Source organism: Dromaius novaehollandiae, chromosome 10 (assembly GCF_036370855.1).
Source record: "Dromaius novaehollandiae isolate bDroNov1 chromosome 10, bDroNov1.hap1, whole genome shotgun sequence".
Taxonomy (NCBI): Eukaryota; Metazoa; Chordata; class Aves; order Casuariiformes; family Dromaiidae; genus Dromaius; species Dromaius novaehollandiae.
Window position 1 is genome coordinate 7,841,309 of NC_088107.1, and position 17,730 is coordinate 7,859,038.

At 42.6% G+C, this 17,730-nt stretch overlaps 1 protein-coding gene across 2 annotated transcripts in view; it reads right to left on the reverse strand.

Annotated features, from left to right (window-relative positions):
* Window positions 1-316: 316 nt before the first annotated feature.
* The window catches only part of SV2B (synaptic vesicle glycoprotein 2B), a 73,840-nt gene continuing 56,426 nt past the window's right edge, over window positions 317-17,730 (reverse strand). For both annotated transcript variants that reach the window (XM_026104368.2, XM_064517207.1), the window contains exons 6-13: window positions 17,201-17,290; window positions 15,173-15,283; window positions 13,976-14,064; window positions 13,068-13,232; window positions 10,337-10,470; window positions 9,174-9,374; window positions 6,679-6,838; window positions 317-5,786 (exon numbers count right to left, since the gene is read on the reverse strand). In XM_026104368.2, coding sequence (XP_025960153.1) covers window positions 5,603-5,786; window positions 6,679-6,838; window positions 9,174-9,374; window positions 10,337-10,470; window positions 13,068-13,232; window positions 13,976-14,064; window positions 15,173-15,283; window positions 17,201-17,290 — 1,134 coding nt within the window. In that variant the 3' untranslated portion in view covers window positions 317-5,602. The remainder of the gene's footprint in view (window positions 5,787-6,678; window positions 6,839-9,173; window positions 9,375-10,336; window positions 10,471-13,067; window positions 13,233-13,975; window positions 14,065-15,172; window positions 15,284-17,200; window positions 17,291-17,730) is intronic.

A 17,730-nucleotide genomic window follows, 5' to 3' on the forward strand; every position in this document is an offset into this window, starting at 1 on the left:
ATCAGAGTAAAAACCATGCTAGCTTTTAGTGAGTTAGGGAGAAGAAAGATCAGTGCATTTTATGGAATACGTAAAGTTGAAATTCATGCATACACCTCAGAGCTCCGCCTAGCTATCTGCGAAACTGTCCTCCACTATTTGCACCACAAGCTATTTTCCCACTCAATTTATGTCACACAAGTCTCGAACATCCTGCTCTGAAAGCATGGAGTGAATAGTTGGATTTATACACAGAACTGCAAATGAGAAAAGCAGGCACATCCTCAGAAAAACATCCAGACATGGGTATATGTTCTGGTCAAATAGTGCACCCAGCTACAACAAGAAATGTTTTTTATTGGACATATTCTTGTTACAAGGCAGAGTTCGGCTCTCTGGTTTTGGATGGCAGTTAAAAATATTCCATGCTTTCTCCACCAGAAAACTTTTCAGGCTATAGAGTTCCTCATGTAGCATGTTAGGAAATACACAGTGTGATAAAATTGTGGTAAAAAAGGAGACTTAACTGAGCTGGGATTGTTTGAGAGTGCAAGGATGTACACGTAGCAAACATCAGAGGAAGTCTCCATGTTTTCAGACTACAAAGTCACTGGCCACAGCCCTTGTGAAAGGACCCAAAGTGCACATTAAAACATTGACACTGCAAGCGGCATTTTTTTTATTCCAGCCTTTTAATGTGACAGACAGAACAAAAACAAACTCCATTGGAACAGCTGCACTTTCCAGTGACAACCAGACACAGATTAAATCAAAAGAAAAAAAAAAGATTTCAAATGAAAAAAAGGAAACAAGGAACTGGAACTGGCTATTTCACACACACAGCCAGCAGAACATCTAAATGAAACATTTCATTAATGCATGACACTGGGTATTATTTACAGTGGAACTTACAACGTGAATACATTTGGACAGTGCAAGCGTTACGTACAGCAAAGAAGTTTCTGTTGTTAGGTTTCCTTCACAGTTCCCTGGCTTGGTTCTTTCTAAAAGCAGCATTTGCTAAAATGAGGGTGAGAAACTGAGGGAGGAACTTGATGGAAATGTAATGTATATGTCTCAAATATACATAAACCTAACAATATGGTCCCAGGTTTTGTGTGTCCTTTGAAGAGTCAAAGGACATAAGCAAGGGACATAAATGGACCTAGAACCTCCTTAGCAGTAAGAGTAAACTATGTTGCTGAAAATCTTCAAGCAGAACCTAGAAGAGACCTTCGCATCTGCAGAAAGCTCAGCTCCACACAGTCTGGCTCTACACCAGCCACTGAACCCCTCCCTGGGGCTGAAAGGCTCCCAAGAGCAGAGAACAGTCGCTCACTTTACCTCTCTGGTGTGACTGAGTGATACCTACCTGCCTGACCTCTCCCCGGAGTGGAGAATGTTTGGATCTGGGCTCATAATTTCCAGCAGTGACCCTTTCCTCATCTGAGAGATCCATACACTGCCATGTACAAGTTGCACAGCATTTTAAGGGGACAAGGATTGTGTGTTCATGGAGAAGGGCACCCACCCAATCCCAAGCTGCACCACCAGTAGGACATAGCAGAACCAAAGGCGACAGCAAAAGCAGTCCTGCACAACTGAAGTGAGGGGAAAGGTATACAAAAACCAGTCAAACCACCAGGGAATATAAAGAGGCAGAACTCCTGTTGTAATACTTTTGGTCTTTTATAATAATAATAACAATGCTTTCCATTCCTCCAGTGGCTGCTTCTGCATGCTCGAAAGAGCAGTAACGAACTGCTCCTGTGACCCCCACACCATAACTCTGCTGTACAAATAAAGACACTAAGACATCTTTTCCATGCCACAAAATCCCTGGCTAAGTGGCTGGACAGATGTACCATGGATGAATGAAGAAGTCCAGCTGTTCTCTAGAAGAGATCTTTGAGGTTTAAGGCAGGTCTCTGTCTTCATCCTCTGTGCCATTCTTGCAGTAATGTTCATGAATCCAAGAAAATAGTGCTCTGCAGGAGTTGTCACTGAAGTGGGCCTTTGGTCAGCAGGAGTTTTCCTCTTCTCTGTGGATGGTCCACTGTATCAAACGTCCAAGACAAAAGAAACTGTTCACTGCAACAAAAGTAGACGAGGGAACCACTAGACATGCTGGTCCTTGCACTGCAGGTGTAATGCTGATTTGTGATCAGAGGTGGTGCCCAATGAGAAATCTTGTGCACGGTGCTTTGGGGTCCTGTGGCTTGCCCTCAGCCTAGCACGTGGTCCACACTCAAAACACAGCCAAAGCTGAAGGGACTGCACCCAACATTTTGCTCTTGAGAGTAGTGTGAGACCGAGGCAGATCTGGATCATTGCAAGGACAGCAAGCAAACATGTTTGGGGTACTGGCCACGTCTTGCTTACACAGAAGGTGGATAGAAGTCATCACCCATAGCACAGGCATCACAAAGGTAAATGCCTGAACCTGAACTGTTACTCTGGATATTTCTGTTATCAAAGGACAGGAAAAGGGATACCTATGGCAACCTATCTCCTCCTAAGTATGGTTTCTGAGAAAGGTCACATATTGGCTCTTTCTTTCAACTGAGAATAGGGGGAACCCAGGGTTGAGTAGTTCAGATTCAGACATCTACCTAACTTTTAAGCATCTAAAGCTAGGTTATATGGTTTCCCCTTAGATTTCCTGTGCTGCTTTCTTTGTTCTTCACTGGACTTTCCCAGTCCCTTGTGGTACCAGCTGCAGTGTGTGTTTGCATTTTGTATTAGGTCATGAATTCATGAATCAAATGTCAGGGGTAGGAGCATTATCAAGAAAACATCCTCTGCCCTTGAACCATGCATTTTTAGAGGTGCAGAGAGTCTATTTATTCATGTGGGTAGCCAGGGTGACATAGACAGCAAGTTCCTATTACTCTTTACCTCATCCCAGCTAATCTCCTGAGCATGAAGTTTACCAAACCAGACTCTGTGAAAGAGTGATTCTGTAAAGAAGAAAGGCTTATAAGATTGGGTAACCTTTCCTAATATTACCTTACCATTTCTCTCTCCTTAAGACCTTGATTTCCTCCATCTCAGAAAATTAATTTAGAAATTTTCAAAATAAATAATGCCATTAGAGTCATTGTACAATGTCACTGGAGAACACAAATAGTCAGGTTTGCTGTCTCAGCACTGGATACGTACCTAACTAAGCGTGATTAGTAAAATAAAGATGAGTTCTGGCATCATAGAGCAGCACAACACAATAGTCCAGAACATGAAACAAATCATTGTTGCTGGGTTTTTTTCCCCCAAATACAGGGTGGTAACTGGCATCAGCAGCCCAACAGGATGGTTGAAACATAAATGATAAACTATGATGATCTTGTGGTGTTGAAATATTTAGCTGCTTCTCACTATACAAAAGGACCAGACATTCTTTGAGAAAAAACACATTCTGGGCTGTGATTCTCAACAGAAGCTGTGAACTGCTGCCAGACTGAAAGGACATAATTATACTCACTCCTACCTTAGAGAAGGAACCTCGCTGTTTTGAAGGCAAATCAAATAAGGCCCTAAGCTACTCATAAAATGATGAAATGAGGCATAATAAGCCTAGTTATTATAACAGCTCATGATTTTATCAATTTCATAAACCTCAGAATAAATCTCAAAAATCCCAAATAGCCTATTGTAGCCTAGCTGCTCTGTAACGGCTTATCCCTGATGGATGTGATGACAAAAGAGTGATGCTCCCTAGAGGGTCTGTGTCATTGGCAAGGACTTGCTTCTTGTGATCTAATGGCACTCTGTACCCTTATTCTGTCCTCTACAGTGGTGCCGAGACTGACTTCCACAACTGTCTGGGGCTGGCCCTGATGCAAGCTAGCGGTATATCTGACTGCCTCTGTGCAGCTAAAGGTAGTGGTGTTAGACTTCAGTCCTGCTGCATTTCAGTCAAGACCTGCTTGTTTTTCTTTTTCTTTTTTTTTTAAAGAGGGATCCAAAGAAAGATTAAGAGGAAGATCGCTAGCAAAAGTATGAAACACCTTTTCATGTCACAGATCATCTTAGTGAGATAAATTCCCTGCCTTATGCAACAGTTTCTGGTCAATTCTAGTCTATCACTGAGTTTGCTAGGAGAGTATATTAGAATTATCTGGGCAATTGTGAGCATTGGTATTTTGTTTAATAGTACGCATTTCATTCTTGCTTCCCGAGCAAATATATCAAAAAATGTATGATTCGTTTTGCTTCTAGGTGCAACAGAACTGAAGTCATATGATTAAAAAGGGCATGTAATTTAAAAAAATGATCTTTACAAGATATCATACAACTATCACACTTAATAGAGAATTTAATGTTCTGCACAGTGAAAGCTTGCTGTGTGCATTCTCTGTATAACAAGTTAAATGGCTGTAAGTAACTGTACTTAGAGCATTTCAATGAGACCCAAATATATAAGAAAATCAAACATCATATCCTTTAACTAATATGGCTAAAATGCTGGTAAATTCTTAGTTATCATATTCTAGAGATTAGACAAAATTCCCCTATTTACAGTGGATTATATGTACACATTTGGTTTGCTGAATGCGCCAACATCGTATCAGTTTCTCCTCCATGAAAGTTGGTAGGAAAAAAAAAATCTTAACCATCATAGAAATATAAACTCCCAGTGATCAATACATTTAAATATTTGGTGTCTGGCTATGAAGCATGATGTGTCTCTAAATCAGTCATCACTCCAGATAATCTTGATTTAGTGAGATTAGTTTTTAGTGTCTCTTCTAAGGTCTTCTTAAAGACGCAAAAATGAAAAATTATAAATGTCAATGGCTGATCACTTCAGTGTGTATACGTATGCAGGTATGTGTAAATACACACACATATGTGTAAATACACACACATATATAAAATTATGTATATATATATCTCTCTCTCTCCTAGACCTGGAAAGTGCCTAGTGATTCTGCATGCCCAAGTGAAGACAATAAAGGGCTTTGAGACCCGGCTTCTTCCGAAAGAGCTGAGCACATATCCCCATAGCCTCCAGAAATCAGGACTCTTTCTGGTAGGTTCAGATAGTAACCCCAAAATCAAGAGCACTAAGGTTACCAGCTGCATTTGGAGCTCTTTTCTCTATTGCTTGATCTCACCCAGACTTGGTTTGCTAACCGCCTCCCATTCTGCCTTTGACCTTGTGACCATGCATGGCTTTATGAATTGCCAAGGAGAGCCTGGCAAGGCAGGCAGTATCTCACAGCTCAGCAAAGGCGTACAGGGATCAGGATCTGTTCTCCCATCAAACACACTCACACCCACATGGATGCACAAGTGCACAAAGCTGTTTGCATCCTCTGTCATTACACTGGGATGGAGAGGGAAAAGATAGACCCCCAAGCACTCCCCAGTGCAGGCAAGATTAAACACAAACAGCCAAGCTCTGCAATGTGTGTGCCATAGCTGCATGCGCCCGTCACAGCTCAAAAAGGGTCAGAAATTAGGGGTTAGGTTTTATCCCTTTGGGCTCTTCTTTCCCCCTTGCCCTCTCTCTTTGAGGTATCGACAGAGCACTGTACAAATGGACGTTTTGATTTTTCTAAACATGGCTCTTTTTTGTTCTTCTTCTACATCACCCCCTTGTCCCCCTGGCCTCGGTTGTTCACATCAGGACCTGGTCTCGAGTCTCTGGTAGGCGCAAAGCTAGCAGGCCACCTCCGACCAGAGCAGAGGAAGCCAGAAGGATGGGAACCACCTTGGTTATCCCAACAAAGGAGGCAAAGATTGAGTTCCCCAGGATGGCACCAAACTTGCAAAGCCCATTGAGGATGCCAAAGGCTGTTGCCCTGTGGAGAAGAAAAGCAGAAAGCAATGGTTAGGAAAGAGGTTCTCAGTATAACTACAGGAGATCTTGGTGGGTTATTTTGTGAATGCTCTTATGTTGCCCAGGCTACACTCCTAGCAAAGAAAGCCAGCCAGAATAACTAAGTATATGTTTTTCATGTCTGGGTGAATGAGGAGAATGTCTGTGTGTACTTGTTTCTCCTGTTTATCTCAACTTCTCCCTAGCCCTTGAGTTGCCCACTGTGATAGCTTTTATCCTCCACAAAGAAAGCATGACACAACCTGCTCTAGAATTTGTCAAAGTCCTCCCTAGCACTGGTTGGAGTGGTTTGTCATCAGAGAAACAACCTGGGCACTCCTCAAAATCCTGCTTCACCCAGCACCTGGAGGCATGCTGCCTCCTGGCTCTCCCAACAGCCTGAAAAAGGCAGAAAAGGCTCCTAATGATGTTGCCAGAAAGGATCTTATCTCCAGCACCTGCTCTCAAAAGTTTCTGCACTGCCTCATCTCCCAGATCATTCTGTGCATGTGGTTGTCTCCAGGTTGTGGAGGGGAAGGCTGTCACGGTGATGAGCTATGACAAAAGGCTGGGGGATACAGTCTGAAGGGGCTAGACTTCCACACATCTTTGTGGAAATGACACTGTCTGTATTTTATCTGCCCATAATTTACATATGCCTGCATAAATTCCTGAATACAAGGTACCATGCAGTCAGAGTTAGGCTTGCAAATGTCAGTGGTGAGCAAGTACAGCTACAGCACGACCCAGCCCTTAAGGATTTGTTGAAATAAAAAAATACACCGCCTGCATCTATATGTACCTTGACTCTTTCTGCTAGGAAGTGAAAGGCCAAAGTCAGAGGGTGAGGACTGAAAAGGAAGAATACTGAGCACCTTTTGTTGGTGGGATAGAGCTCAACGGTGATCACATCCAGGGCATTCCAGGCGGCAATGCTGGCCCCGCAGAACAGGCACTGCCAGCCAATCATTGCCGACTCGCTGTTGCCAAAAAAGAGGAAGAAGCAGCACACGGCAGAGATCAGCATCGAGCCACCTGCGGGAGGGAGCCAAGAAAAAAGTGTTGGTATCAGTTTCCCCAGTCCACGGGCAGTCACCCTCACCATTGATAAAGATGGCCATCAAATGGCAGTGTTTCACCCCCAAAACGAACAAAATCCTCAAAAACCCCCAAATACCTTTATGCTGCCTATCTGTCATTCTCTGATGTTGGAAACCAGCCTGAAAATGTTCCCAATCCATCTGACCATCTGATCTTGCTGATATTCCTGCTATATAGAGACTCTGAAGACAGGCTTTTCCAGGCAGGTTTCCAGCATCTCAGACTTCCAGATGGACCCAGGAAGAGCAGAGGCAAGTAAAAATGAAAGTCAGTGAGGAGGAAGAATCATTGTGAAGGTTTTTCTACTTGAGTTTTGAGTGAAGAACTGCAATTCATATCATATTCAAATCACTTGACACATTTCTAGTCTCAATTAGGATAATTTACAGTCAATTGTAATAAAGCACTTGAGGTCTCTTTTAATTATAAGAACATCATTAGATTTCATGGCACATTTGCACAGGAGCCATAATTTTATGAATACTACTGAGGGAGAAAGTGAGAGTGTTCATGCTCAGTTAGCCACAGTTCAGACTCAGAAATATTAGTGGCTACATCACTACCTTCTTCCCTAGCTGGGAATTTTCACCTGAAAGATGCAATTATTGCAAAATCAAAATATCTTTCACTGGAAAGTTCTGTTGCTGCTAAAGTATTTCCATTTACTATCAGGAAACCAGAGACATTTTTTTGCTTATTTGTTTGTTTTTGAATTGATTTGAAACAGATCAAAATAATTTGAATGTTAAACTGGAACAAAAGTGCTTCACTTTGAATATTATCTGCCTGCGGTGCACAGCTTGCGGAAGACTGCCATCCAGGACTCCATATTCTCTCCTGCTCCGTACTACCTGGCCAAACTATGCCCAGCACTGTGCTCTAGGAATATTCCCTCTGCTTAAGAGGTACAAATGAGGATCACAGGAGGTACACGAGGAGATCTGACATTTGGCACAGGAGATGGTTTAATGGAACGTGAGAAACCTGAACTGAAGTCCCAGAGAAGCACATACCACAAAAGATAAATTCAGTTTTCATGTTAGGCTGACAAGAAATAATGTGTTCAGCAGTCTGATAGGGGTGGGATGCCAGAAGGCTCTGTGTCAATTAAGAATTTCATAGTAAAACGTTCCTTCATGTCTTTACCAATTTTTGTCCTGTACTTTTCATTCTGCAGAAGAAATAAGCATTTAGGATTCCATCTGTCACCTCAGTTCCAGATGAAAATACAGAAATGTTGACAGGTTTGCTGGGTGGATAATTTGATTTTCATTCAGCTTTATTATTTTTTTTTCCTCACAGGCCCTATTGTTTTTTCTGAGTCTTTTCCAAATTCATTACATGAACCCTAACTTTTTCCCCACAATGGACATTGCTGACACACATGGGGGGTCATCTTGCTTGCCTTTTTGCCTGACTAACAGTGAGGTCACCAGGCTAAGCTAATTAAACTCTTAGAAGCGAGACAGGTGTGCTCAAGAGAGTGATTCAGTCTTTACACCTCAGCCACATTCCTCATTTTACCGAACTCACTTGTCTGTCTCCCAAGGCACGATCCCCATTGTGCCTAGAAAGCAAGGTTTGAACCTTGGAAGAAAGGACGCCAGAAACACCCAAAGTAATCATGAAGTCTATGAGGTGATAACTTAGTCATGTAAGACTAAAGGGTGGCTCTCTTTCTAAGCCGTAATGTGGTCAGTTAGTCTACTATACAATCTCTCAAGCTGTTTGTATTTCATTTGGAAATCAGAAACCTGAGAGAGAGAACTCCTGGGCTGCCAAACAGCCACAGCAAATAATCTTCACGAATATTTATTGCTACAAGCAAGTTCTTTCATTTATTTGTGCAGAACGTTATGGACATCAGCATTAACTCAGCAGCACCAAAAAGTCCCACACTAGCTCAGACCCTGTTGTGCTGAGCACTGGATAAACACACAGGCTTTGACATAAAAGTCAAAATAAAGGAAAAAAGCGAGATGACAGATGCACAGAGAAGGGGGGTGGGAAGAGAAGATAACTGGCCCAACGCCACAGAGTAGATCGCTTGCAGAAACAGAAATAGAACCAAATTGTTCTCAGTCGCTGTCTGGTGCCTCACCGTTGAGACTTTTTACCTTTCTGCTCCATTGGATACGGGAATGACTCATCTACACCTGAGCCTGCTCCTCTTGCGTTCATATGTGTAAATGCAGACAGACCTTCTTGCTGACCCTGACTCTTAGCTCATACTCACGCCTTGCGCCACGCGCCCGTCGTCCCCACTCACCAATCATCTTTATCCTCCCTATTTTGTCCATGAGTAGTGCAGAGATGATGTTGCCTGGCAGCACGGACAGACTGCCCAGGAAGCTGACGAGATAAATTAGGAAGTCATTGTCCTCCTCGAAGTCCAGGTGACAGCCTTCCTTCGGCATCTGAAAAGTGCTGTTTATGAGCCTGCAGTTGATGAATTTGTGTTCGTAGAGATCTGCCAGGGAAAGAGGCAAAGACTTGATCCTACTTGACTCATATCCCTTCACACAGCAGCAACAGGAGTCAGGATCAAAACCCAATCAAAACTGGAGAGGTGGTCTCCACCGAACAGAAATGACCATTTCTAATCGGTATTTAAGTAGGAAACTACAGCTGCATGCTATGCATCCGGTGGGCCTAAGCTCGTGCACTTCCTTATATTTGTGGAATCGCCCGGACCAGTGTCCCCATATCACAAGGACTGGGGCAGCGCAGGTTGTCACTGTCACAGTACTACAGCTTGTTCTCTACCAGAGGAGACATGAAAAGCTTTTTCAGGATAAATTAATGAATATTTTATTGCTTAGGATCATCAACTAGAAGTTGGATATGAACTGAAGAGAGAACCGAAAATTGTAGTTTAAGCCAAATTTGCTGAATTGAGAGCTGGTAAACTGCTAGGCATTTTGCCACTACTTTAACCTGCCAAAGTCTGAGAGCAGATTTCTGCATTTTCCCTGCAGTAGCAAATAACACCAGAAGCCACGTGGTTAAAAGCACTGATGGAGCAGCTTGAAGCCTCCTTTCAAATGCGTTGTTGGAAACATGGAATTAAGCCAGAATCAGAACGTAAACTATAAATGAGAACAGCCTCAACCTGGGCAGCAATGCTAGTGGCAGAAAGAATTTTTTGACAGGCTCATGCCTACATGGACAGCTAAGCTTAGTTTGCAGGAAAGAAAAAATGTCTAGCCATGCTATAAGCTGAAATCAGTATGTTTTTTTTCCAGCTTTCTTCCAGAAACCAAATGGTTATAAAGCTAATACAACAGCTGGTCCCTTAACCCTCTTCTTTCTGTCATCACTGTCATTACCCAGCACATATACAGACACACAGATCTCTATCATCCTTTCTCCCAGAGTCTGATCCAATACTTCCTGGCTGTAGAGACTAGACCATATTAGGAATGCCTTTACCTGTGTTGTAAAAGACAGTGGACACGATGGTGCAGTTTTCGAAGAAGGTCTCACTGGATGTCACATCTTCAAAATAGCATTCCTCAAACAAGGAATCCTCAAATCTCACTTCCTTGAATTTCATGCCAATAAACCTGTGGGGCAGGAAACAGAGCTTCATTCTGTGCTTTGAGGTACCTCCTATATTATATAATGTGTAATGGTCGTTTCAAGAGACAAAGCAGTACTGACGATTTCTGAGGTCATTTACGGAAAAGGTGTTGCTTGAATGTGTAACTGTATTCCCCCTGCAAATTCCAACCCAATTCTTATGCATTTTGTATTTTATTAGGAGAGATGAGTTTAAACAAGTTTTTTAAGAGATGCGGAGCTTTTAGGATTTCTGACAGTTTTTACATTCCTCAAAATAGCCACATCAAAAGAATATTTGCTGTGGAGGCAGAGTGGACACAAATCCTCTCACTTTCAGTACTAATCCATCTGAAGAAGACATCATTTTGCTCAGCGCATGAGATTTTCTTTGTGAGCTGACCTTTCTGCCTTCCATACCCTGCCCCTTCCTCAAGCATAAATAAAAACAGCCATTATCAGATGCCTATTGAGCCATTTGGTGAAAAGCTTCTGACAGTTGTTCAAACTGGAAGCGATTGTTGAAGCAAAAATGCATGATGATTTCTAGAGGGAGTGGGGAGATTATCTGTGTACCACTAGTACCCATCTCTGTTCAAGGACTGAATATAATGTAAAGAAAATAAATTACACTAAGAATAATCATTGGTGCCAGGTGATTGATTTCTGCTCTGATGGGAAGCTTGACATTTCTACCCTGCCTGCCTGAGGGATGACCCAGTATTGATTTACCAGTGAGATTTTGCAGGGACACTGGGAAGAGGTATTAGTTAATGCACAGGTGTGTTTCAAAGATATGAAGAGCTATTAAATGCATGTGTTATGGCTCAAGCTAAAGAGGCCACAACTGTCACCAGACAAAAAGGCTTCTGACATATACCCAAAAATTTAATTGAACTGAGCATTTACAGAAGTCTAGTGTAATGGGTATTTACACCATTAAACGAACACTAGCTTCTAACAGATATTATTAATGCTCAAAATACAACATGGAGTTTACTCAAGTCTTTTGCTCTGTATCAAAGGTCTCTCAGGTTACAGCAAAACTTCAGCTGATCCGCATTTGCTCAGTAATAGCCTGTGATGTATTTACTCTTAAAGGCTGTTAAAAGCCCTTTTAATTTTCTTTCTTAACATGCATCTTTACAAGAGTCCCATAGCAATGGCTTGTGTTCAATGGTGTTTTAACTCACAGCCAACAGCTGGAGGCAAAATGGAGCTACAAATCATAATGAGGTATGCACTAGGCATTACTAGAATGTAGCTTGATCAGGTTTTGAGTTATTGAATTGAAGAGGGCCAATGAAGGAGTATAGCGATATACAGGACAATTTTAGGTCTCCATTCTGCATGGTGCTGACCGTCTATTCTCAAAGAAGTTAGTGAAATCTGAGCACCTCATCCAGGTGCAAGACAAGGGTCCTTGGTCCATAAATCTGACCACCATCCATATCTCACCATGCTTTGTTTGACTACTCCATAGGCAGGGAAGTAGCAGTTACGGCCCTAGCTTCAGACCATCAAGGATGGCTCCTTACTGCAGTGAAGGTTTCTGGCAGGATGTGGGAGCGCATGCCAGGGGGACCTTCATCAACCTCCATCAGATATACACCAAGGAAATGTACACAAGTAGTTTCTAAGGTAAAAGGAACAGCCCAGGTAGGCAATGGGGTATGGCTTCAGCTGTGAAGAGCAAACAATGAGTATGTTGTGTAACACTGAACGTCCAGTGGGACCTCTCCACACAGCGCAAGGGAGCTTGAGTAACACTGTGTCTAGTTTTTTGGGAGCTATGGGATCTCCATGGAGCTTACATAGGGGTAAATTTGGGATTCAGAAAAAGTACAAGTGGTCTGCTACAAATCACTAGGATTTCTACCGTGTGGAGCTCAGAGTGACTGAGCGGCAGCCTGGTTACACAGGTCCAGGTCCAGTCCAAAGAGGATAAAGGAACGAAAACAATGACCTGCTAGAGTAACATCATTTACTTCAAAGCAGTAAAAGAGAAGGTGAAACAGTGGGGAAGGGCAGGCTTAATGTGGGATGATCACACCAGTGCAGCTGAGGGCCATGACACAACTCGCATTGAGGGGCTGCAGGATGGAGACTGGGGTAGGTTGTATGAAGGATTTTAAGTGAACATAGCTTTTTGTTTTCAGAAAGCAGAAAAAGAAGCAGCTTTGTTGCAGGAGATGGTCTCTGCTGCCCAAAACCAGTAGATGTCAGTATATCCTAAGGAAAGGGAAGTCACCTCTGCATCCAGAGATGCCCCACATAACCAGGTGTGCGCCCATTCCCTGCTCACTGCTGGACTCTGCAAAAACTTCTCAAATGCATTTCCTTGGGTCTGGAGATGCAGGTGCCTGAGGCAGAGTGTGTGAAAAGCAAGATAAAAAGAATATTTGGTCTGTGAAAAACAGCTACTGAGATTTGAGTTATAGACCGTTTGTCCAAAAGAACAACCACGATCCTCAGAGTTTTGTGGAAAATGAAGAAAAGGAGTTTCTCGGAAATATATTTTAGCTCCTTTGAAACCAGAGTAACTTATCCAAATGCGCCATCTCCCCTCCACTACTAATCAAACCAAGTTCTATTGACTTACTTATCATTTTTATATTCCCCATTTCTGTGGATCTGGTTTTCCAGGGTGAAATTAAAGGTGAAGTGTAACACTTCTTCCTCATCAAAGATTTTCACACGGGATTCATACGCCTCTTCTTGGAGGTACCGGATCATGTCAGGGAACCAGACGATAAGGCCATAGTAACTGCAGCCAGATGGGAGGAACATGTTAGGCATACAGGATCCTGTGCAAATGTCACAGTGCTTTTCCCAAGATCTATTTCATAACATGTAAACCTGCCAGGTTCCTAAGGTGAATGCATTTCTGATGCAAATTCTTACTCAGTTCTGACACTGGGCTAAGTAATGTGTTTCTCTAGTGTAAGCACCTACATTATATAGCATAAACACCTAGCTGCTCTCAGAAACACATTGATCCATCTTAGCTAACCTAAAAAGCAGGACAACTCATTTAATTTTCACTGATATTGGCTCCTTGGCTGGGAAATATAACAATGTGCTATACTTGTTCCCCAAGAAATACGCAGAGCTGCAAGAAATATGGGAACTCCTCTTGGACTGCAAGTTTCTGCAAGTGTGAAGCTACAGTGAGGTTTAGACTGTTGGACAGCTGAGACACAGGTAGATTTCTAGGGACACAAGACATATGGACAGGATCAAATGAAAGATCTGGAGGTGAGAAACTCTGTACTAGTATACACTAGTAACCACCTCTCAAGTCCTGGTCTGTTCAGAGCACATTGTATTCTCATATAAGCAATCAGATCAGTCAGTATTTCATAGGAGAGCAAGGCTTAGTACAAAAAGACCCTAAAATAGGAGCAGGATTCATTTCGTAACTGTTTATATAAAAGTGCCAAGTAATTAATCAAACTCTGAGAGCCCTCAGAAAACCAGTTTCCTGAAAAGGCTGGAGAAGTACCTTACCTTAAGGCCATTGTAAACCAAACCACAGCCAGAATCAGTGTGTTCATCCTGTACTGGGCTGTTAAACAATATAGCACGTTGTCCCAGACCTACAAATCCATAAGGAGGAGTTAGTTGCAAGGAAATCCTAGCAGAGATTTGCGAGATTAATTTCTGAGTGCATCATAAAATTAATGTTTGCAGTAAAAAGGGCTCATTTGGGGAAGGTCAGATGTGTGGCTTAGATTCAGTGTTTGTTCAAAATTGTATTTATCGAGGTAGATTCATGGCTTACAGAAAGATCACGTATTCAGCTTATGTCCCAGGGTACTTGAACTGAGCCCTCTATAATGAGCTGGAGTGCATGACCAGAACTGTGCGCTTCAGTGATGGGCCAGCATAATGTAGTGTCTCCCTCAGCTTGTGTCAATTAATTATGGATATGAGCCTGTTCTCAGACCATCTGACCATTCCATCTTTTCACATGTATGTATGGTCTCAGGGTTGCTTTCAAACTGAGCTATAAAACTAACTGGAGAGCAAAAAGCCAAACAGCTGACACTTTAAGATGAGTAGCATGAACTCAGGTATGGATGAAGACAAGCACACCAGGAGAGAGACAGAACTCCTCATGCTCTTATCCTTGCCATATGCACATAGTAACAGCATCTGCATTGCTAATAATTAAGAAAGACTGTCCTTTACTTTAAGTCCATCCTCCGAGACTAGAAGCATCTAGCTAGATATTCCACAAAGTTCTGCATGGGTACAGGTAAACCATATAGCATGTGGGAATTTTTAAATTAGGTGAAGAGATAATATAACTGTGCTAGAAACTCACCCTCAGCGAGAGCAAGGAGCAAGTACTCTTATGAATCCACTGGGGGTGGTAAATTCACTTAGGCTCAGGTGTGAGGGAATCAATATTTATCCATTCAGGAGAGTCAAGTGCTCGGGGCTCTGCCTTGTCCTGGAAGCTCTGCCATTAGCACAACTTGACTACCATGGTGCTCAAAGCGTCATTCTGGGACCCGGCTGGTGCTGTGACAGTTTGCATGTACATGCGTATGCATAGAAAGTGCAATCAGATTACAGGCGTTAGCAAACGCTTGCAGTCTTTTTGAGTGAGGGCCAGGATTTCAGGATGCAATGGCCTGAAGCTATGGAGCACTGGAGCCCAAAGTGCAAAAGCCCTTCTGAGATGTTTTTTCTTCTCACCTGTTTGAAAGTGGTCGTGAATCTGACCAGCCACCGCTGATACCAGGTCCCTGTTGAGCTCTGGATTTCAATAAACTCATCTACTTGCTTTGGAGTTTTGATATAGGAAACCTGAAAAGAAAAGGAAAAAAAATGGAACACATTTTCCAGGGTTGATCCTGGGTGGATTTTACATTTCACTGTCTTCGGGAAAATGCTTGCCATCAGGTATCCCTTACTATCTTTCCCTTCAATGTTATCACTAGAAAGTGAGTTAATTGATCTTATTATAGTGAGAGTTATTATAGAAAGAAGTCTTCCTTCCTGCTTCCTTCCTTCCTCTCACTCTCTCGCTCTTTGTCTTTATCTCTCCTTCTCTGAAACATTTCAGATGCATCGCATCCTCTTCAATCTTTCTTTTATTGGTTAACACGTGTGCACTAGGTGATTTCTGTAGCCTTTAGATTCTCCATCAGAGATTAGGGCTGAGCAATTATCATAAACAGTATTTCCATGATTAGCCAATTATATCTACATCAAACTGTGCCTTCAGGATCTTTCTTCAAACTGGAAGGAATATTCCCCAATTCTTCACATTTTAAGTACCACTAGCAGAACTTCTATGACAAACAAATGTATAGATGGGAATCTTTGCACCTGAAATGCATCCAGTCATGAAGTGGAATCACACCATACAATCAGTTGACTCCATCAAAGCAGTCTGAATTTGCAGCACTGTGCACCTTAACTGGACTGCTCATGAAGCCTCAAAATAAATCCTGGGGAATATGTGCTGAGTAACTTTGAATAAAGGACATATCCAAGGAAAGCATGATCTGTTTGTAAACATGAAAAAGAGGTGAAAATTTACTGAATAAATTACTGAGTAGGAATGATTCGTTTGGCTTGGCTGTACTGCCACTCTGTTCTTTTTGCTGGCACCATTTAAATGTCAGATCTGGGAACTGTCCCCGTAACAGCTGATTCACGACAAACTGGCAACTTCTGGCCTATCAGAAAAACAGAAAATCTGACAGTTTGTACTACACCAGCTGAACTGAACCTCCACCCGTGCCAAGGGACGTCAGCAAATCTTGATTCAGCAGACACTCCACATCTCAAGGTGCAATATCTAAGATCAGTGCATCACACAACAGTCATGTCTCTGCTGGCTGGAGTAGTAAGTAATAACGGGTGCTCTACGGCCTCTCCAGATTCCTGTAGCCAGCACAGATCCTCATAGCATCCTACTTGGAGATGCACGTTCTTGAGTCTCATAGGTGAATTCAAATTGACTCCTAAAAGCCTCAGGATACATAGGAACAACTCCATACAGGCATGATAGCACCTGTTCCCAAGCATCCTTCAAGAGCATGTGTCTTCTAATCTTCAAAAGCATAAATCAAGGACTATTCCCTGTCTGGCTCACTGACAGTTTACAACTGAATTATAGTAATTGGCAGCTGACTCCAGCATACCTCTTTTACCTGATTTTACTGTTAACCTAGTCCCCTGGTGTGACCTTTTTCACAACAAGCAGCAGACTAGTGAGTAATAACCACTTATTCACTTTCCCTTGGAGAGATTAAAGATTGGGTATGAGGCAGATAGATAGAGTTTGGGAAGGTCATTAGGAGGTACATGAAGTTTAATCAGAGTTTGATTAGAAGCCTGAATGGAGGAAGGAGTGATTCAGATCTCCCACATGATTAATCTCTCTCCTGTTTGTTTTCAGTCTCCTAGAGCAGACCAATTAAGTGCATGTGTAATTGGAAAACCACTGGCCTGAATGCAATAGTTTAACATGGAATGAAGAGCATTCACTGCAACTGAGCAGGACCGACTAACTATTGAAAAAACAGGCGGGTATCTGACTTTAAACGCACAACATGTTATCCCCAAGTCCTTTTTCTGATTGCTAAGGCAGGTCACATTGTGAGGGGGATGCTCAAGTGCCTGGAAAGAGGAATAATAGTGGTGCTGTGCTGCACCAGGGAATGTATGTCCAGCTTCTCGTTTTACCTGCCAATGACTTTCCTAATAACTCACCGTAAACACCCTCTCTGGCTCGCCCTTGGCCCGCATGTTGGTGTCATGAACTTGCTTCAGGATCATCCAGGCTTCATCATGTTTACCTATCTGGAAACACCAAGGAAAGGGAGAATAAACATTGCTGTTCCCAGCTCTGGAATTTATTAAAGCGTATAGACAGACCAGTACCAGAGGCCCAATGTAGTGGAGATGCACACACCCATCCCACTGGCTGTGTTAAGTGCAAAGAGCTGAGAGCATGGATTGTATTCACAGGGAGTACAGCATTTCTGTGGCTGGAGGAAGGAGTTACCCTAAAACCATCTGGGGCAGGAGAAGAATCAGGGATAAAGTGTTATGACCAGACAAGAGCAGAGGAGATGTAGCAGCAGACCTGCGCTCTACTCCCATCTCTGCTAAGGACTTGCAGGGTTAACATGAGCTAGGTATTGCCTCAGTGACAGCATCTGTGAAAGGGGAATAAATAATACTTGCTTCAGAGCTCTGAGGTTTACGTATTTTACCATGCTCATCTGCTTGCTCTTTAC